The 22,551-nt window shown below is 45.4% G+C and overlaps 1 protein-coding gene across 2 annotated transcripts in view; it reads right to left on the bottom strand.

Moving 5' to 3' along the window:
- Window positions 1–22,551, bottom strand: part of LOC146833669 (flavin-containing monooxygenase 5-like) — a 405,379-nt gene that overhangs the window by 93,299 nt on the left and 289,529 nt on the right. For both annotated transcript variants that reach the window (XM_085601553.1, XM_085601554.1), the window contains exon 6: window positions 20,926–21,125. In XM_085601553.1, the coding sequence (XP_085457679.1) occupies window positions 20,926–21,125 (200 nt within the window). The remainder of the gene's footprint in view (window positions 1–20,925; window positions 21,126–22,551) is intronic.

Genomic DNA, 22,551 nt, shown 5'->3' with positions numbered 1-22,551 from the left:
ATGTACATGGAAACCATTTTAGAGAGGAAGCAGCTAGGCTGTGGTCCTGATTAGCAGGGCCACAGCCAGACTAAGGTCGAAAAACAGTGAAACACCAGCAAAAAGTGGGGGTACCCATTTGAAGCAGATCCTACTCTCCTACACAATCCCCCCCCCCCCAAACGCAGGGACATTAAACTAACCTTGACCCGTTGAGTCTTCATTTTCTAAGTGGAAATACCTAGAGAGTCCATCTGCATTGGCATGGTTACTCCTAGGTCTATGTTCCACTGTAAAGTCCATCCCCTGTAGGGAAATGGACCACCTAAGCAGTTTGGGTTTTTCACCCTTCGTTTGTTTTAGCCATAAGAGGGGCTTATGGTCTGTCTGTTCAAGGAAGTGAGTACCAAACAAGTATGGCCTCAACTTCTTCAGAGCCCAAACCACAGCAAAGGCCTCCCTCTCAATGGCTGACCAACGTTTCTCTCTAGGGGTCAGCCTTCTGCTTATGAAAGCTACTGGCTGATCCTGACCTTCTTCATTCAATTGTGACAGTACAGCCCCAACCCCCAATTCAGATGCATCAGTTTGAAGAATGAACTTCTTGGAGTAGTCAGGACTCTGCAGCATGGGAGCAGTACACATGGCCTCCTTCAAGTCATCAAATGCCTTTTGACAGCTAGCTGTCCACTGAACCTTTTTGGGAATTTTCTTAGAAGTTAAGCCATTCAAGGGTGTCACTATTGATCTATACCCTTTGACAAATCTCCTATAGTACCCAGTCAGGCCTAAGAAGGCTCTCACCTGAGTCTGGGTAGTTGGAGCAGTCCATTCCATTATGGTCTGGATTTTGCTCTGCAATGGTTGAACCTGCCCTACACCAACAAGGTGACCCAGGTATACAACCTGACTCTGCCCTATCTGGCACTTAGTAGAACTTGATAGTTAGGCCTGCTTTTTGAAGGGCCTACAAAACATTCCTTAGGTGGACCAGGTGATCCTCCCAGGTGAAGCTAAAGACAGCAATATCATCTAGATATGCTGCTCTAAAGGCTTCCAGGCCTGTGAGAACTGTATTCACCAACCTTTGGAAAGTGGCAGGTGCATTCTTCAAACCAAAGGGCATTACCACAAATTGGTAGTGCCCACTAGGGGTAGAAAATGCTGTCTTTGGCTTTGCATCATCAGCTAGTCTGATCTGCCAGTAGCCAGCTGTCAAGTCAAATGTGCTAAGGTACTTGGCTGAGGCCAAAGTATCTATAAACTCATCTGCCCTTGGGATTGGATGGGCATCAGTCCTAGTGACTGCATTATGACCCCTGTAGTCCACACAAAACCTCATCTCTCTTTTTCCACCACTGGTGTGAGGTTTTGGCACAAGGATCACTGGACTAGCCCAAGGGCTATCTGAGGGTTCAATAACTCCCAAATCCAACATTTTCTGGACTTCTGTCCTGATACAGTCCATGACATGGTCAGGTTGCCTATAAATCTTATTTTTAATAGGCAGACTGTCCCCAGTGTCCACTTCATGAGTGCACCAGGTAGTCTGACTTGGATTCAATGAGAACATGTGTCTGAACTGATTGAGAACCTGTCTGCAATCAGTTTTCTGCTGGGCAGTGAGGCTGCCTGCCAAGGCTACACCATCAACTGACCCATCATCAGGGTTCTGTGAGAGGAGGTCAGGGAGTGGGTCACTCTCTTCCTCCTGTCCCTCATCAGTTGCCATGAGCAAGCCCAGGTCAGCCCTGTCCACATATGGCTTCAGCCTGTTGACATGGAGAACCCTATGGGGACTCCTGGGAGTTCCTAGGTCTACTAAATAAGTAACCTCTCCCTTCTGTTCAACAATAGTGTGGGGTCCACTCCACTTGTCCTGGAGAGCTGCTGGGGCCAAAGGCTCCAACACCCACACTTTCTGTCCTGGCTGGTAAACAGTCAGTACAGCCTTTTGGTCATGCCAGGCTTTTTGCAGTTCCTGGCTAGCCTCAAGGTTTTTGTTTGCCTTTTTCATGTATTCAGCCATCCTGGAGATGAGACCAAGTACATAGTCCACTATGTCTTGCCTTGGGGGCTTGAGAGGTAACTCCCATCATTCCTTCACCAAACACAATGGACCCCTGACAGGGTGACCAAACAGAAGTTCAAATGGGCTGTAGCCAACCCCCTTCTGAGGCACCTCCCTGTATGCAAATAAAAGGCAGGGCAAGAGCAGGTCCCATTTTTGCCTAAGCTTCTCTGGTAGTCCTTTGATCATGCCCTTTAAGGTTTTGTTGAATCTCTCAACTAAACCATTGCATTGTGGGTGATAGGGTGTGGTGAATTTGTAATTCACTCCACACTCCTTCTACATAGCAGTTAAGTAACTTGACTTAAAGTTTGCATCTCTGTCAGATACTACCTCCTTAGGAAAGCCTACTCTTGAGAACACACTCAAGAGAGCTCTTGCCACTACAGGTGCTGTAGTGGTCCTTAGGGGAATTGCCTCTGGGTACCTGGTGGCATGATCCACCACCACCAGTATAAATCTGTGCCCAGATGCTGTTTGGGGATCCATGGGACCAACAATGTCAACCCCTACCCTTTCAAAGGGCACCCCCACCACAGGTAGTGGTATCAGGGGGGACTTTGTAGTGCCACCTGCTTTGCCACTGGCTTGGCAGGTTACACAGGAGCGACAAAACTCCTTTGTGTCTTCTGACATGTGAGGCCAGTGAAAGTGAGGTCTCTACTCTCTGAGTATAGGAGTCCATCATCCCAATAAACTTTAATGGGTGCCACTAGCATTCCCAGCAGCCTCATCAGCAGCTTGCTGTCTGAGGGTTTCAAGAGAGGGGCAGATTTTCTGCTCCTGGCTCAGATCAGGCCTGGAAGGGCCCCCTGTCCCCAAGAACTCAACCTGGTCAGGTTCAAGCTCCTCTGGGACAGTTCCTTCTGCAGGCTCAAGATCATCTCCCTGGGGAGACTGATCAGCATCCTGAGACAGGTGGGAAGGCTCTGCCTTAACCCTTCTGCTCCTCCTCTTGTGAGGCACCTGGTCCATTATTCCAGTGTGGAAATATGGATTTTTCTGGTCAGTTATGTCCCCTATCTTGGACCCCAACGGTTCTATGTGCATGTTACAAGTACATGTATGTTCCCTCCAGTTCCAGTTATGAAGACGCAAATACATGTGCGTCCACCGTCAACATGTCCTCTTTCAGATCCGCCATGAATGGGCTGGATATTCGATTCCTAAGTACGAAAGGCCACCGACTTTATATGGCTTAGTTATGCCATTTTACAGTTCAGACGAGTAGGCCCTGATTCTGCCATCAAGCTTTCCCTGCTTTCTGCCTCTGAAGCTCCAGTCTGAGCCTGCATCTGTGACCATGAACTTTGTCTCACTCCCTGCGCGGCTCACGATGCCTGACATCAGCCTGTTGCCTGCCAAGAAACTGTATTTCACCTTCGAAATGATCTGCTCCGCTCCCTGCCCAATGCATTCCTATCTAGTAGTTTAAGTAAACATTCTTCCAGCTACCGAGCAAAGGCCCGGCTTCTCTGTCTTTATGCAAGTAATTCATAGCCCCGTTACCATGGAAGACTTCTGCCCTCGCATCTAGTGTAGACACTTAGACGCTTGTACACGCACTAACAGTCAGTATAGTCAGTATAGAATAAGATTCTACTCTAAGAGACCTCTCTTTTGGATAACATAGTTCTTTAAACATAGGATGTTAGATATGATTTGGGATTAGGTTGACTTGACCCTCCAGACATCTGTCGCCACATGTAGAGCTAAATGTCAAGTCCCCTTCACCCCCTAGTTGCACGTCAATCATACGTCATGCTGCTGTGCGCGCATTTCTGCCAAGTATTTCTGCTGACATTGCGAAATTATTTCATAGGTCCACCCATATGTGACATCACAACCAATGACGTTTCCTTGTTACTCCCAATTACGCCTCCTTCAGCTACGCATGTGAAATGTTATCTTTGCTATCAATTGTTACGCCTCTTGCATTTGCCTCACTGTAATGCCTATTGTATAAAAGTGATTAATTATCAATAATGTATGTACTTCACTTCCTGAACCTTCGTGGTGATGGAACTTGGAGCAACCGATTCGAATCGTCCATTGGAATAAAGCCCATTCCGAACCTCTAATACCACGGATTCTGCCTCTTATTTACTGAGCTATTTCTATTATGTTTCTGTATCAAATTAAGTCCCGGTAATTAAATTATTTACCACATGAATGGCGCCCGAACAGGGACACTTTCTCATCTCACGCGCCGGCGGTGCGTTGCAGGCCCGGTCTCCTGCCACAGCTGGACGGACAACAACGCGTACCAGCAGGATTTCCTGTATCTCCCTCCGGTCAAGCGGGGGCGACTGAGGCTGCGATCAACACCCAGACGAGGCGGTGAGAAGTGCGAAGTATCCCGACCAGAGCCTAGCTGAGAGAGCAAGATCCGAGGTATACAGAGGCCCACCAGGTTTCCGAAGCTCAGAAGTGTCCGAAGTTGTCGAGTCGAGTCCAGTCCGGTCCAGTTCAGTTCAGTTCCGTTCCGAGGCCTTCCGTTCCGAGCTACCCGGTGAGTACCATTACTGGGGAGGCGTTCTGGTGTACACATAAGTTGTGCCGGTCCAGACGGGTTTGGGTACACAAATCCGGTCTGCACCGTTTTAGCAGTGTATCTGTACTGTTTAGCAGTATATCTAGTATATCAAGTATATAAATTCAGAATAAATTCAGTTAATGCCAAGTATTATGTTTAGTGATTAAGTTTCCTTAGATCGTCATCATCATCGTTGCTCAGTTAAATGTTAAATGTTAAATGTTTTTAATACGTTCTGCATATTGTGGTGTGAATGACTGTTCATTATCGTGTTTTATTGTATTAAGTTTGTTCAAAATCCAGTACCAGATCAGTTCTCAATATGCCGCTCTTTTCGAAATTAAGACAGATCACAACTAGAAAAGGGGTACTCGAAGAAGCTGTTCCCATTCCTCCTAGGGACACTCCAGGGTACTTCATGTATCATAAACATGGCCTAGACGCCATATTATTTCTTGATCTATGGGTAGACTACACTAAGGAATTACCAGAAAGTCAGAGGTGGCCCGCAGCTGGGACCTGGGATGCAGATTGCATCGTGAAAGTGGAGGAAGAATTATGGAAAAAGAAAGCTAGACAATCACAGAAAGACGCCATTGAATTATGGCGTAAAGAATCGTATAGACGTACAGAAAAAGCACGTAGACAGGAAGAGAAGAGTAAAGAGAATTCAAATAAAGTCCGAGAAAATCTATTAATTGAAGAAGGTACACGAGTGAAATCAGAACAAGTAGACAGACAAAGAAATGCCCTTATGAAGGGTATGTATCCCCTACTGGCCGAGGGATTACCTAAGGCTACTCCAGAGATACCAAAAGACTTGCCACCCCCATTATTTCCAATAAAAGTACATCCTAAGGGGCATCCTAGAACAGCAGAAGATGTTTTTCTTTCCTCATATTTAGATGACGCAGCTCCCGAGTATGCTAACCCCGCCCCACATAGACCGTCTGCCGGGGAGGTTCAACGCCAAGATCCTGTATCTGCATCTCTACAACAACGAACCCTGACACCAGTTCCGGCAAGCACATCTGTTTCCACGTCTGTTCCTACAGCTGCTTCCACAGCTGTGCCCACACCTATAGTTGCTGTATCACGTTCTACGAATCCGTTCACGCCCGATACCCCAGACGGTGCTACGGGAGGTGCTACCAACATTTTTTCTACGCCACCCAGAATAAATAAACTTACTTTTCAAGAGTCAGCACATCCACGTACCCCCAAACTCATAAATGCCCGCACGCTTAAGGAACTTCTAGTAGATTGTAGATATGACGCTGTGCCCGGCAAAGAGGACGAAATGATCATGGCATCATTACGTATCAGACGAGCCGCGGTGTATTTAGGGAAGTTACCAGGAATGACTGTGCATCTAGATAATATATATCATTTTGTCCAAACAGGGCGAGATTCTGAATGTATTAACAGAGCTATGGAATACCAGAAAGTGGAGATACAGGGGGAACTGTTACGTTTCCTCATAAATTGTGTGATCAGAAATCAAGACCGACCGGGGGTAGACCCGGAAGCAATGCAAATTCTTACTAGATGGAGCCAGAATATATCAGAAGGGAGACATGATAAGCAAAAATGTATAATAGCCATGTGCAGAAAGATCCGTAAAGAAATAGAACGCCTACACGAAGAGAGATTAGCGGTAGACCAGTTTGAACAAAACGAGGAGGAGGAAGGATCAGGACTGCCCACAGGACAGTCAGAAACCATAGCCTATGTAGGTAGAGGAAGATCTTGTAATAGTACTAGATGTTTTATTGACCCGATACGTCCGATATGTCCAGATAATAACAGGAATTTCCAAACACCTATAATAAATATAAGGTCCCCCGAGCATTCGTTCCAAGCCGCTGACAAATTACTGCGAGAACGAAGGGGTTATCATTTTCTCGATTCTATGGATGAACAAGAATTAGCCAGGTCAGCCGTTCATTGGATTGACAGTCCCGGAAAGTATGATGATGATACAGTAGCACACACATTTTTGAATCTCACCCCAGATGAACAGCGTTTAGCTGGGATTTATATGATTCAACAACTTCTTATACTATATAAAAGCCAACATTCAGATCCTGGTCCCTTACCTGATATATTGACTGAATTACTCACGAATAGATGGAGAGGTTCAGGTACTAAGCTAATTAAAGAAATACTAGAATCAAGAAAGCAGTACATTCTTTTTGTATGCCCAGAGCATGTCTCACTGCCCATCAAGGAAAGAACGACGTATTACATGGACAGACAGAATCCCTTACGAGAAGTACACCCAATAAAGGGCGAGGACAATCAGTTTAAACGTGTATTTGTATATACGCCCATATCGAAAATAGAATTGTTAGAGATGAAGAAAGTGGTACCCAGTCATGACAAAGACCCAGCGGGTTTCCACCGAGAAATTAAAGACATGTTACTCATGGGAGAGTATACCTATCCCGACATTATGACAATATTAAAGGTATTAATGCCTGCTGGCATTTATGAAAAACTCAAGGAAAAAGAGTGGGAGGTGGGAGACCAAAAGATAGACTGGACAGCATTAGAAAATGAAGAAAAGGCCCGAGGTCCAGGTTCGGGGCTTGGGGACAAAACTAAAGCACTACCAGGTTTACTAGTACAGGTACTGCCACGTTTATTAACTACGAAAAAGGAAGACTGGGGTGCAATCTCAGCCTGTAAACAAAAGCAAGATGAAGACACTAGTGATTTCTATGCCCGATTCGAAAAATGTTTTGGTATAAATAGTGGTATAAAAGCAAGTAGCGAGTCATACCCGCATCTGTTTGTGACAAAATTAGTTGAAAATTCCTTACCCCAAGTGAAGAATAGAGTATTAAAATTCGAGAGTACCTGGCAAGGTAACACCCCATCACAAATGTTACAAATGTTACAGTATCATCACAATAGAATTAGAGAGGAACAAGAACATGAACAAAGACGCATGAAAGACACGAAAATGAAAATGCTAGTCTCCCAGACAGTTCCAGCTGAAGGACATAAAAAGGGTACGACACATTCCGGTGATTCAGCAGGACCTGTAAAAGGGACATGCAACTATTGTAAACAACCAGGTCATTATATACACGATTGCCCAGTCCTGAAGCGTAATATCGCCACAGGTATTACAAAAGAAAGACCACGGCCACCTAGACAGGATCAGAATGAACAAGGAGCCCCGCAGCATGCACAGTCCATGCCAGCTCCACAACAGTCTATACAGTTTGTGCCAGCTGCACCAGCGCTGCCGGTTGCTGCCACACAAACCACGACACGACAGCTGTACCAGACCGCACAGTACGACTATCCTGATTATCAACGACCACGCATGAACAAGCCTAGAGAGGGAAGTTGACTTACCCCTTATCGAGGTCCCGGTAGACCAAGAAGGACCTTATGTACATAGTGAATTATTAGGCCAAGATAGAAAATTTTTACTCGATACAGGGGCAAGTCGAACAACCATAAAACGTAGTGAAGTTCCAGGGGCACCCCTCTCAGGCTCACAGAATATTTCCCTTGGTTTTTCAGGAAAACCTATTGTTAATGAAGTATCACAGCCTCTTCCACTTACGATAGGACCCTTGACCAGAACTACAGATTTATTGCTTACTAAATCATGTCCAGAAAACTTGTTAGGTATAAAAACACTGAAGGCTCTAGGAGCTATAATATGTTGTTCTCCGGAAGGAGTAAGATTGTTTTTACGTGATTTCAAAGGTCACTATGTGTCTAGAGACATGGATCCCCGACTGCAGACTTTACCTACACATCTATGGGCACAAGGCCCTACTGATGTTGGTTGCATGAATATTACACCATATCGAGTTACACTAAAGGCAGGAGTGGTACTACCACGAATGCGACAATACAAGTTACCACCAGATGCTGTAGTGGCTTTACTACAAATCATTGACGAGCTCATTGCCCAAGGAGTGGTTGTGGAAACAGACTCCAATGTATGTAATTCACCGATAATTCCGATTCTTAAACGAACAGATCCGAAGGCCCCGCCAGTATATCGATTGGTTATTGATCTGCGCGAATTGAACAAATGCATTGTGCCACAATTCCCTGTGGTCCCAGATATCTCGTCATTACTGACAGCTATTGATTCTGAAGCAACATCCTTTACTGTAATTGATCTCAAGAATGCCTTTTTCAGCGTCCCTATAGATCCGGAAAGCCAATACTTGTTCGGATTTAGTTTAAATGGACGTAGCTTTAAATTCTCACGCGCACCTCAAGGATTTACAGAAAGCCCCAGCATCTATAGCCAAGCACTGAAACGAGAACTCGACAGTATCCACATGCCAGTGAACACTGCCCTGCTTCAATATGTCGATGATCTGCTGATCACCGCTAGAAGCGAACCTGAATGTGAGAAAGCATCACTGACAGTTTTACAATTTCTAGCCGAAAAAGGGCACAAGGTGTCCCCTTCTAAGCTGCAATTCTGTGTCCAGCGAGTTGTTTATCTTGGACACTCGCTGTCCAAGGAGGGAAGGCAGCTTACACCCGACCGCATTCAGTTAATAGCTAACATGCCAATACCCAAGACACAAAAGGAGGTGCGGGCTTTCATAGGCCTCACTTCATATTGTAGGCAGTGGATCCCTCAGTATGCATTTCTAGCAAAACCACTCATTCAATTGACAACACAGGAGGCAGCCACATCGACTGTTCTCCCTTGGACTCAGGAACATACACAAGCTTTTGAAAGTTTAAAGAAAGCTTTATGTCAAGCACCTGTCCTAGCAACACCATGTTACAGCAAACATTTTACACTCTTTGTTACAGAACGCGAAGGTACTGCCTTGTCAGTACTCACACAGGAACAAGCAGGATCACACAAACCGTGTGCTTATTTTTCTAGTACATTAGATCCCGTAGCTCAGGCTCTGCCTGCGTGCCTGAAATCAGTGGCAGCGACAGCTTTAGCAATCAGACAAAGCGATGCCATAGTGTTAGGACATCCATTGACAGTACAAGTACCACATGCAGTAGAGGTTCTCGTGAATCGAACGCAAACACAACACTTAGCTATAGCGCGACTTACAGGGTATGAATTAACATTGTTCCAGCCACATATAGAAATCAGACGTTGTAACACATTGAATCCTGCCACACTTTTACCCGTAATTGGAACAGACCCACTAGCTCATGACTGTATTGACGTTATTACAATCACGACGAAACCCAGACAAGACTTGACAGATGTCCCATTGTCAGACCCAGACCTGACGTTGTATGTAGATGGTTCATGTATGAGAACAAGTACAGGAGAGTTAGTGGCCGCTTACGCAGTCACAACAGACACTGAAATCATTGAAACAAATTGCATAAATACCTTGTCAGCTCAAGCCGCAGAGCTCGTCGCTCTGACACAAGCCTGTATTCAAGCCACAAATAAGAAAGTCAACATATACACTGATTCACGTTATGCATTCGGAGTTGTACATGACTTCGGCGTGCTGTGGCGAGAGAGAGGTTATTTAACTTCTCACGGTGCCCACATTCAGCACGGACCCCTCATTCATGCCTTATTAGATGCAATACATCTACCCACTGCAATATCAATTATGAAATGTAAAGCTCATACGAAAGTTACTGATATCATTTCTCAAGGCAATGATCTAGCTGACAGAACAGCTAAACAGACGGCTCAAACTCAAACATCCGACATGACAAAGACAATAGTCCCGACGCCAACACATTGTATGACGATTAAAGATCCCGCTCTTGATGTAATTGACATACAGACACATGCTACACCAGACGAAATAAAGAAATGGACTGAATTAGGAGGGATCCAAACGGATCAAGGATGGATGACGAAGGAAAAATCTGTGTGGTTCCTTCCTGATTCAATGGTCCAAGTCATTATTAACACTATACATAGTCCAGCACATCTAGGAGAAAAAGCTATGCTAGACAGCATTCAACACATTTGGTTCAACAAACATTTACGAGCAGCAGCTAAACAAAAAGTTCGTACCTGTATGATCTGTTGTCAGTTTAACCCAGGAAAAAGCGTTCCCGTAGAACAGGGTGGATTTCAGCCTCCTGATCACCCTTTTGAAGTCCTCCAGATGGATTATATCCAGATGGAACGATGTCGAGGATTCAAATATATTCTCGTAGTTGTCTGTGCTCTTTCCCGTTGGACAGAGGCATACCCGGTTTCAGATTACACTGCCCCGACTACTGCCAAACAGTTAGTTCGAAAATTCTTCCCACGATACGGTTTACCACGTGCTGTCTACTCAGATAACGGCCAGCCGTTCTCATCCGAACTAATGAAACACGTTTCACTTTTGTTAGGCTATCAGTGGAAATTCCACTGTGTCCGACACCCCGAGGCAGCAGGTCTCGTAGAAAGACATAATCAAACTTTGAAAATCAGATTGTCTAAAATATGTAGAGAGAAAGGTGTTGACTGGGTAGTAGCGTTACCAGTTGCACTCTTTTACATGAGAATGGTAGCACACTCTCGAACAGGGCTATCCCCGTATGAGGTGATCTTTGGCAGACCACCAAATATGTGGGGGACGCCTATACCACGTAAAATAACTGATGTTGACTGTAATATGCTGACAGATTACTTGGCTTCCTTGATGTCTGCACTACAATCTTGTCGTTCACAGGTAGCTGCAGCCTTTCCTGACAACACTGAGGTGAAACCCCATGACGTAATTCCAGGGGATCTCGTTTTAGTGAGGAACTTTGATCGAAAGACTCAGCTGGATCCTAGGTGGAAGTTGCCGCAATTGGTCCTGCTCACCACAAGGACAGCCGTGAAGATCGAGGGCAGAAAAGGCTGGATACATTCAAGTCATATCAAGAAATTTCATGGACTACCATCGGATGTGAATACCACACTTCGTGTGTCTTCACCCATTGACTCAAAACTTCCTTTTGTTGAATCAAGTAGTCACGAACAATATAAACTAAAACTCAGATCTAACCAGTCGGGAAATTTGATTGTTTAAGTCCTCTCCAAGGTGAAGCGGTTGAATTTGTCCCTGACATGTATCCCTTAGATCTGAATAGAGAAAACACCCGAAAAATATTGAAACGACATGCATACTGTAAATCACTGCGTAGTCATTGCACAGTGACGTTATTAATTTTGTTTTTCTTAAGTCTTTTAATAATTACTGCAAGTATATTGTTGCACATATATTATCCTATTTCTAGACATGTTTATAATGTTACTGCTGAACATTCTTTTAGTGAATTACCTCCGCATGAGTTGTCTTATAGATTTGCGCTGCGCAATAATACGTTTATTAGTATGTTACATCATTCCCATCAGGTTAGCAATGCTACAAATTGTTGGATATGTGGCCGACTCCCTCCCTATCAGAATTATAAAGGAATTCTACCTCTTTTTCCATACCCATTCACACACAACGGCTCCTGTGGAGCATGGTTTAGTTTAATTAATTCCCTAGATTCAAATTCTGCAGTTTATCAAGATAACTGGGTATGGGGAAATTTGAACTTAGTTTTACTTAAAGTCTGCTACCCTAACAAGGAGGGACTTCCCAAGAAAACAGGAACTGATCTAGAAAATGAAGTATATGGATTAGGTAATTTTACGCTTAATCTTATGATCCTAAATGTCGAATCCGAAGCTACTCCAATTTTGCCCGCCATGTCAGTATTTCCAGTAAAAGGTGAATTATGTGTAAGAAAGAATGGTTCCATACATATGGGCCATAGTAGATGCACTACTGTAATAGAATTCAGTGATCAAGGCAAGTCTTCGTTTAGAGCTTCTCGCCATTCCTACTTTGTATGTGGTCAGACTGCATATATACGTTTGCCTCTAGATTGGGATGGTACCTGCTACATTGGATTCCTTTTGCCACCTGTTTTTCTAGCTCCTCCTGATTATCACAGAAATACTCATTTAGTACACAATAGAGAAAGGAGAGATCTCCCAATAGTCGATTACACTGAAACAGCATGGGAAAAATACACAGATTTCAATAAAGGTCTCTTTCCCTATATAGGTACAGTTACCAATAGTAAGCTAATACGTAGATTAACCAGGACTCTTGAAGCTGTAGTGAATGAAACTATTTCCGCCCTAGGCAATTTGACAGAGGAGCAGTCTGCGATGAGGATTGTTGTTCTTCAAAATCGTCTTGTCCTTGACGTCATCCTGGCCGATAGGGGCGGAGCTTGTAGGGTCATCGGATCAAGCTGCTGCGTATTCATACCAGAAAATTCGCCATCTGTATATAAAGCTATAACTCGCCTTCATAAGATTGTGAGCCAGATACACCAGAATTCAGGCACTTGGACTTGGTCCGGGTGGTTTTGGAGCGTGTTATCAGCCTGGGGATGGAGAGTTCTATCATTCCTAGGTATTGGCCTTCTTATACTATTCAGTTGCTGTCTATGCCTACAATGTGGACCAGCGATTTGTGGTCTGTGTGCCACTTCGTGTATTCCACATCAAGATTTTCATTCAAGATCCCAGAAGAAAAAAGAAGAACAAATGATGCTATATGAACAGATCAATGGATTGATGAAGATTGATATCTCTTGACGGGCAAGTAGGGGACAAGGAGGGAATGTGGAAATATGGATTTTTCTGGTCAGTTATGTCCCCTATCTTGGACCCCAACGGTTCTATGTGCATGTTACAAGTACATGTATGTTCCCTCCAGTTCCAGTTATGAAGACGCAAATACATGTGCGTCCACCGTCAACATGTCCTCTTTCAGATCCGCCATGAATGGGCTGGATATTCGATTCCTAAGTACGAAAGGCCACCGACTTTATATGGCTTAGTTATGCCATTTTACAGTTCAGACGAGTAGGCCCTGATTCTGCCATCAAGCTTTCCCTGCTTTCTGCCTCTGAAGCTCCAGTCTGAGCCTGCATCTGTGACCATGAACTTTGTCTCACTCCCTGCGCGGCTCACGATGCCTGACATCAGCCTGTTGCCTGCCAAGAAACTGTATTTCACCTTCGAAATTATCTGCTCCGCTCCCTGCCCAATGCATTCCTATCTAGTAGTTTAAGTAAACATTCTTCCAGCTACCGAGCAAAGGCCCGGCTTCTCTGTCTTTATGCAAGTAATTCATAGCCCCGTTACCATGGAAGACTTCTGCCCTCGCATCTAGTGTAGACACTTAGACGCTTGTACACGCACTAACAGTCAGTATAGTCAGTATAGAATAAGATTCTACTCTAAGAGACCTCTCTTTTGGATAACATAGTTCTTTAAACATAGGATGTTAGATATGATTTGGGATTAGGTTGACTTGACCCTCCAGACATCTGTCGCCACATGTAGAGCTAAATGTCAAGTCCCCTTCACCCCCTAGTTGCACGTCAATCATACGTCATGCTGCTGTGCGCGCATTTCTGCCAAGTATTTCTGCTGACATTGCGAAATTATTTCATAGGTCCACCCATATGTGACATCACAACCAATGACGTTTCCTTGTTACTCCCAATTACGCCTCCTTCAGCTACGCATGTGAAATGTTATCTTTGCTATCAATTGTTACGCCTCTTGCATTTGCCTCACTGTAATGCCTATTGTATAAAAGTGATTAATTATCAATAATGTATGTACTTCACTTCCTGAACCTTCGTGGTGATGGAACTTGGAGCAACCGATTCGAATCGTCCATTGGAATAAAGCCCATTCCGAACCTCTAATACCACGGATTCTGCCTCTTATTTACTGAGCTATTTCTATTATGTTTCTGTATCAAATTAAGTCCCGGTAATCAAATTATTTACCACACCAGAATCCAGGGCCTGTCCAGTGTTAGACATTTTAGCTTGTGACCTAGTCACAGCAAAGACATGTGCAGGGATCCCTAACATTTCTGCATGTGTCCTGAGCTCCACTTCAGCCCAAGCTGAAGTTTCTAGATCATTGCCAAGCAAGCACTGTACTGGTAGGTCTGCACTTACCACAACCTTCTTAAGGCCAGTTACCCCTCCCCAGGAGAAGTTAACAACTGCCAGAGAATGGTCTGTTCTGACATTGCTAGCATTGGTCACTTGGTACATTTCACCAAGTATAATCTGCCCAGGATCCACAAGATCTTTTGTCACCATTGTGACACTTGCTCCTGTGTCCCTGAATGTCCAAGCTTCTACTCCATTAATTAAAGGCTGCTGTCTGTATTTGCCCAGGTTACTGGGACTCAAAAAGGGGGACATACCCATGCCCCCATCACTGACAAGCACAGCCTGAGTTGGTACTCTGACTAGGCCAGAGTCCACCTCAGAACCCAGGGTCAACCCTACTACACCCTTATTCTGTGTATGCCCACCACCAATTGTAACTGCATTAGGGGGAGAAGGTGCCTTAGGGGCATTGGTGGGGGCTGGAGTATTTTCTTTGGCCTTGGTGCAGTCACTAGTCCAGTGAGTTTTCTGTTTACAGATTTTGCACCAAGGTTTCTTTTGGCCTTTCCCTTTGTTAGCCTGTGAATACCCACCTGAAGAAGAGTTTTGGGGCCCTTGTGAAGACTTCTGGTCTTTACCCTTGTCCCCACCCTTATCAGAGTTTTTGGAATCTTGCTTCATAGGGTCACCACCTTGGTTCTGTACTTTCTGCCTCACCCTGGTTCTGACCCATTTGTCTGTCTTCTTTCCCAATTCTTGGGGAGAGGTCAGATCTGAGTCTACCAGTTACTGGTGCAACAGCTGATTTTGACAGTTATTAAGAATCAGCTCCCTCATTATCAGATTGTACAATCCTTTGAAGTCACACACTTTACTGCCCAATAACCAACCGTCCAGAGCCTTAGCAGCACAGTCAACAAAGTCAACCCAGTCCTGATTTTGTGCCTTTTGGGTGGCTCTGAACTTTAACCTGTATTGTTCAGTGGTTAGGCCAAACCCATCTATTAGAGCACTTTTAAAGACTTTGTAGTTATCAGCATCCTCTTCTCTTACAGTGAGGAGCTTGTCTCTACCTTTGTCTGCAAAGGAGAGCCATAAGATTGCTGCCCACTGACCTTGAGGGACCTTCTGTACTTTACAGGCCCTCTCCAAGGCAGTTATCCATTTGTGGATGTCATCCCCACTCTGGTAGGGAGGGACAATCTTACTTAGGTTTCTATGGTCATAAGACCTCTCCCTATCTCTAGGGAAATTGCTGCCACCAAGGGACTCTAGTCCCTCCTTTTTACTAGCTCTGTAGAGCTCCCGGGCTTCCCTATCTAAGGCCATCTGCTGCTTTCTGAGGTTGAACTTGTCTTGCTCATACTTCAGCAGTCTCCCTCTCCTCTCCTGGGAGGTTTCCCTCCCTCTGTGAGAAGAAACAGAGGTTCCTATAGAGGAGTTAGACTGGATAGATCCCCTTGACAGAGATCTATCCCTTCTAGCCCTGTTGTCAGGCCTACCAGGAGGAATGAAGGAAGTGGCATTATTGTCATCCTCCTCATCCTCATCCTGGTGGTCTGTGTTCACCAGGGTCTGGTCATTGTCACCAGTCTGGTCAGCTTTAGAGTTAGGGTCAGGGAAGTTTCCACCCCTGGACCCACCCTCAGATGCTGCCCCACCCACACTGTCTACATCATCAGGCCCACTAGGCCCTGTGACATCATCCAGTTTCAGTATCTTTATGAGATGCTGGGTGGATGGACTTTTGCCTGTCTTCAGCTTCCTAATGGAACATAAGGCCCTAAGCTGAGCAAAGGTGAGATCCTCATATTTATAGGGAAGGAGATCACTGGTTCCTGGTAGGGACCCACTGGTTCTTGGCTGGTTAGACATTACTAATGTGGTGTGGTGTATTGCACTACCTACACTAGTGTGGCCTACTAAACTCTCTTGAGTTGTAGCAAGGATGTGCTATCCCTTAACACACAACTCTAAGTTCAGTAGAACTTACTGTAGCTAAACTTGATATTATATGTACCTCAGGTACCTTTAGTGGTTTTCAGTTGAACAATTCAATTGAGATTATCTGGTAAAACAATAGCAAGCTGGAAAGCCAAACGCTGGACACCAATGTGAGAAGGTGGCCTGATATATGCTGTCCACTACTTCTAGTGGGCACCTTGTATCAGTCCAAGCAACCCCTTATGGTGATAGGTAAAAGACAACCTTTATTGAACGCTATGCTAGTGGTAGCTATGGAGAGCAGCCTTCGGGCTAAGTCTTGAAGGAATGTAAAGCAGCTTGTTTTACCAGTCTATAATCTCTTGAATGATCAAATGAAAGGACAACCACACCAGGTATATATTTAAAATATATGTATTTAGGTTAGCACACACCCCTCTAGTCTCTTTATGAGGCTGGAGTTCGAAGTACTTAAGTTACAAGATAGCAATCATCAGTAAAAGCACACATACACGTTTGGGCCCTAGGGGCGCACCAAACCATATACCAAAAAAAGTGGTATAAGAACCACGACTGGAACAGGCACTAGGCCTATTGCCTCTAGAATCGCTGGGACCCCAAGGAACCACCCAAGGTAGTGACACAGGGGACCCACGGGGACTGTATGCAGTGTGTAAACACAACCGCGGGTTCCTATTATCTTCTATGGGCAATGTCGCGGTTGGAAATTTAAAGATTAGGGAAACTTCAAATCGAGTCTGGACCAAACCCTTTTGGACTTAAGAAGTTCTAGGGCTAGCGCCTACGAGAGCACTGGAGTACTCAAGTTACCTCACCCAGGGAAGCCGGGTGCTTAGGTGTCTTTTGGTGATGGGTCGCGGCGTCGATTTCAATGGAAGCCTGCAAAGAACTGCTGCTGCCGTGAAGAGGAGAAGTGTCCGAAGAGATCCAAGCCTGGTTCTAGGATGTAAGGAACCTGAAAGCAGAGGGGACAGAGGAGTCTGGGTCACTTGCCAGTGACTGAGGGCAGGATGGACCAATGCCCACAGATATCGGCTGCTTTAGGTGAGTTGATGGGTGTCTTGACTCTTCAGCCACAAGGTCTATGAGGCGTCAATGAAGTTCACAAGCCGGATTCGAGCTGTCTCACAAAGTATGTCGAGTGCTGCGGTGTCGGCGGCCAGAATGGACCCAACAAACCTTGACAATGGGAAGTCACTGGAATTCAGAGAAAGGACTGCGGTGCAGACCAGCAAGGTCTGAGGAACTCACCCAGCGAGGGTAGGTCAGGGCACGTCTGGAGCAACCAGGGAAGCCCAATCAGAAAAGGAGTCGCCTTCATGGGGACCTGCTACCCAATGGGCTAGTGATCACGAAGGAGCCTCAAGCGGTCGCACTTTAAGCTGGCCCACGGGTCACTCGTGGGGTGGAGGCCAACAATCTTCGGTGCAAGAGGTGCTCAAGGCTGGGGCTACTCGGAGCCCAAAGCACAACTTCAAAGAGGACCAGGAAGATAGTGTTGCTGCAAAAGTTCACGGTGTCCAGGGGTCACGGTTCCACGTCACCCACGATAGCCACAGGCCTCAGCTTTGCTGTAGACTCAGGGTAGCCTCGAGGAAGTCTGGAAATCCACCTCTGGGGATGCAGAGACTTCAGCGTCCGGGGGGAGCTTCAGAATTGCAGACTGGTCAGTTGCTTCTTTGGTGCCTGCCAAGCAGGGGAGTCACTCCTTGACCCCAAGGGAGATTTATTCAGTCTTCTAGTTAAAGTAGAACATCGAAGGTCCAGGATATATGTTTCAGAGTTTCGTCCAGGGTAATCTAAAGTCCTAGGGACTGGATTCCCATACTTATAGTAAGTTAAGGCCCCACCTATGGGTGGGCCAGGAAAGAGGGGTGGGTACACCACATTTCATTTGTCAAGTTTCACGCCAGAGCAGGGCCAGGTAACCCCTGCAACCGGTTTGAACTGGAGTATGTACAGGGACACCAAGTGTGCCCCCAGTGCAGGACTTCAAAGCGCCAGACAGTGCTCCCGCCCAGCCCCAATACACATCAGCCTGTCTGGGGAGGTAGGGACACCTCCCCTCGACAGGAAACATATTGTCCAGGCCTCCCCTGCCGGAGTTTCGCTCAGCAGCAGGAGGCCAGACCCGTGTCTGTGGCAGAGGCATCCATTTTGTGATGCCAGGGCTCAGGAAAGTCCTACCGGGTTTAGCCAGTGTGAACATGTCTCTCCCTCTAGAAGGGTGGAATGCTACCCCTGCCGCCAGAATTGGTGGCGGGGGTAGTATTCCAAAGCGTTTGACATCAAACACGACATGTTTTGATGCAGCCATGCCAAAGTTAGCATTTACCGCGAGGTTATAATGCACTTAAGAGTATATGGTATGGCTGTATCACAGAACAGCCATAAGGAAGTATTTCCGAAAGCTGCACAGGGGCTCAGCCCATGCTTGGGCACCCTCTCACATAAAACCAAGCACTCTGCCTTCAGGATTGTCAAGGCCTGCCATAGGAGTGGCTTATAGGTTTATATGTGTCTGTATAGAGTAGTGATATAGGTAACCTATACCACAGTAAGGGGTGCAAGCACACCCTTACCCAGGCTGCAGTAGCAGACCTGTGATTTTATTTTGGAGTGCTTCCCAGGGGTGGCATAATATATGCTGCAGCCCCTTGTAGGCCTCTGAGGTACCTATGCCCTAGCTACAAAGTATACCATATACTAGGGGCTTATAAGGCACTCCAGAATCCAATTAGATATGTACCTAATGTACATGATAACCATTTTAGAGAGGAAGCATCTAGGCTGTGGTCCTGATTAGCAGGGCCACAGCCAGACTAAGGTAAAAAAACAGTGAAACACCTGCAAAAAGTGGGGGTACCCATGTGAAGCAGATCCTACTCTCCTACAATGTTTATGATGTAATCAGAGAACAGAGTGAGATTGTATGCTGAGGAATAAAGACGTACAAACCAGAGCTCCATGTGTGGCGCATTTATTTGCAAGCTCCCGAGCTGGGAAGGACCCTACAAAAGACACTTTTCTTATTTTAACTGCTTTATGGGGTTTTTTCAAGTGTGTAACGTGAACCATATGCCACCTCCATGCCACTTCAGAGCACTGCAGTTGCACAAGCTACATTAGCTTTATTCCATATCTGTGTCATCCACGCATTTCTCGATTTGAGATATGCAGAGTTAGCTAAGGGCATGTGGGTGGGTACAAGCAGATAAGACAGAGGGAGTCACTTAGGGAGGGAATTTTTACATGTTTGGTGCAGCATAGCAAAGTTGCTGCGCTGTGCAGTGTCAAAAGCAGAGTTAAAAACAGTGCCATATCTACAATGACATAGCACTGTTTTTCTCTCTCCCAGCGCAGGCGCACTTTTGGCTGCCACGTGCCAGTGCACATCTTTCTTCCTTACTGCAATGGTGTGTTCGTTTTATCAAGAATAGGTTCGCTTACGGTATAAAAGCTACGCTTAATATTTTTCACACTTGGCATGCATGCTGAACAAAGCAGCACACATGCAAAGTTCCGAAAGTATGAAGAAATTGAAACAGTTCTCTTCTGTTACACCTGTCTCAATGCGGCATAAGGTTTAAGAGCAAATTCAGTCCTACAATTCTTTGTAGCTAAGGATTTGAGTCAAAACCCAAGGGTGGTTGCATGACCACGCCCATGTACCACTCATGGAAGGCTCCCTTTATCCAAAGTATCTCATAGTGCTACTTCATATCACTTTGGTCAACTCTGCAACGTAAATCTTGATATGCATTGGAATGTAAACAACATCATAACACTTTGTGCTGGCTCAGCACACACTGTTAGTAAATCTGGGCCTTAGTCTGTAGAGCAATCATTCAGGCTGACTACTGAGAAGCTGCATTAACCAAGAGACCTCTTACTGTGGAAGGGATGACGAGGAGTTGGTAATTCCAGGATGGAGGTTGGAGCCTGGAGTACTCAATGTTTTGTTGGACGGCCAGCTACACAAGCAATTTAAATTAACCCTTAAACCTTGGTTTGATTGTCTAGTTTGAGGTCAAGGTATGTTGAAGACTTGGGTGAAGAGGTAGGATTTACCCAAGTTTCTGAACTGATTTAGATCAGTTCTACCTCGGGTGTAATGGAGTTAAAGGTAATGAAGGCTATTTTTATCCGAGATGCCTACGGTTAGGGGTTGGCACTTACCAATATAACACCCGCATCCAGCCTTTTTGAGTGATATTATTGTTATAAGTCTGGCATGTGTTATTTTGTGGGTGCCTATGCCTGACTTTAAGAAGTTTCCTGACCTCGCAAGTTTCTGCAAGCCTTTATAGCGGCAATTTCATAATTCAATAGTAAACGTGCCTTGCCTGCAATGGGCACAATGTCTATAGATTGCCATGCATGGTGCCTAGGACATGTCCTGCTCCTCATTTACACCTACTCTGTCGTCAATTAACTATCCAATCCATACATAAAGAGAGACTTGCAGGTCAAATACCTGTGTCGTGGCAGCAGGCCGTAGTTGGAGTGGTTGAAGCTCTTGTTAAGCGCTGCCTCTGTCATGGAGTTGCTTATGGATGGAGGGAGCAGACCAGAAAGCATGCTACTGAAGCGTGTTGCAAATTCAACATCCAGTGGGTAACCATTCTTAGCAATGCGTCTCATAATCCAGGATCCACGCCGAGTGCTGAGGAACACCTGAAGGGCAAAATGTATTCAGTCATTTTTCTCAATTAACGTTCCCAACATTTATGCAACTTTAAAGAACTCTGCTTTGCAACTCTCCTCTAATCCAGACTTATTGGCGTATTAGGGGCTTCCTTCTTCCCACTGGTAGATGATGCCGCTTAAGAGACCATGGGGGATATATACAACACAATGTCGGAGCGTGGTGTTACTCCAAAATTGGTATTGCAGTGCTCTGACATTTTTTAAACGCATCGAAGCGCCATATTTACAAAAATACAATGCACCCCTGCGTTTCCCCTAGCACTGGTGCTAATAAAGCTACCTAGCACACGCGCAGGCACCCTTGCGTCATGTTGCAATGGTGCCTGCCCTGTATGGGGTGATTAATTATGTGTAGGAAGGGACACCTTCCTGCGCATAAACAATCTTAAAAGGCGAATGCAGCACACATGGAAAGAGTAAAATACGAGGAGAAAATAATAATTTTCCTTGTATCGACAGTCTGAGACCAGATATTCCCTGATCTTTGTGTTGTGGCGCAGCCCGCAGACTTGTAAATATGGGGAAAAAGCAATGGTTGTTGCGGCGGAATGCCCACTGCAACACCCACTGCACGCCCCTTTGACACTAAGTGAAGTGTGAAAAGGGGCCTTATAAATAAGGAGAAGGTAATATTGCCACCAGAATGTCACTAAAAGTGTAAATATGCCCTTGTATCTTTATAGCACACTAAGGGGCATATTTACAAGTAAAGTGGCAAAGCTTGTCGTTAAGCCAAGAAGGCTAGCGACATGCTCCGTCACTTTAGAAATGCAGGGCAGCACAATATGTACAAGAATATGGTACAGCCCTATGTTTCCCCCTGTGCTGGCACTAAATTTAGCTGCCAATCACCAGCGCAGGAACACGTGCACCATAGTGCAAGGGTGTCTGCGTTGCAGGGGAAGATTGTTTATGTGCATGAAGGTGTTGCTACCTCCTCATAAAGTTACAATGTACCTTTAAGAGACATATGTTTTATAGATTCCTTACCTTGGAATTATCCCCAGGCGTCAGACTTGATCTGGAGAATTTTTTTCTTAGCAGTACCCCTGCACGTCGGTAGGTGGCGTTGGTCGACTCTGCGTCCGTCCTTGGCATCATGGTCGCCAGGATTACGTTGAGGTACCTACTTAGATGCCGTCCCTGTAGGCTGAGTTCCTGAGTTCAGTTCGTACACGACTGTCCACGCCAGAAGCGCAGAGCCATGCAAGACATTGACCACTGGTGCACCACACTAAGGCCCTGTAAGGGAGTCCCTATCCCTGGAAATCAGTTTGGGTGGGGCAGTAAGAAATCTATAACTAACATATGTCTCTTACAGATACATCGGTACCGAAGGTAAGTACCTTGTTCATCTGAAATAGACAGTTAGTTATAGATCCATTACCTTAGA

This window comes from Triturus cristatus, chromosome 4_2 (genome assembly GCF_964204655.1).
Source record: "Triturus cristatus chromosome 4_2, aTriCri1.1, whole genome shotgun sequence".
Taxonomy (NCBI): Eukaryota; Metazoa; Chordata; class Amphibia; order Caudata; family Salamandridae; genus Triturus; species Triturus cristatus.
Note: the sequence above shows the minus strand (reverse complement) of the source record. Positions and strands in the feature narration are given on the sequence as shown.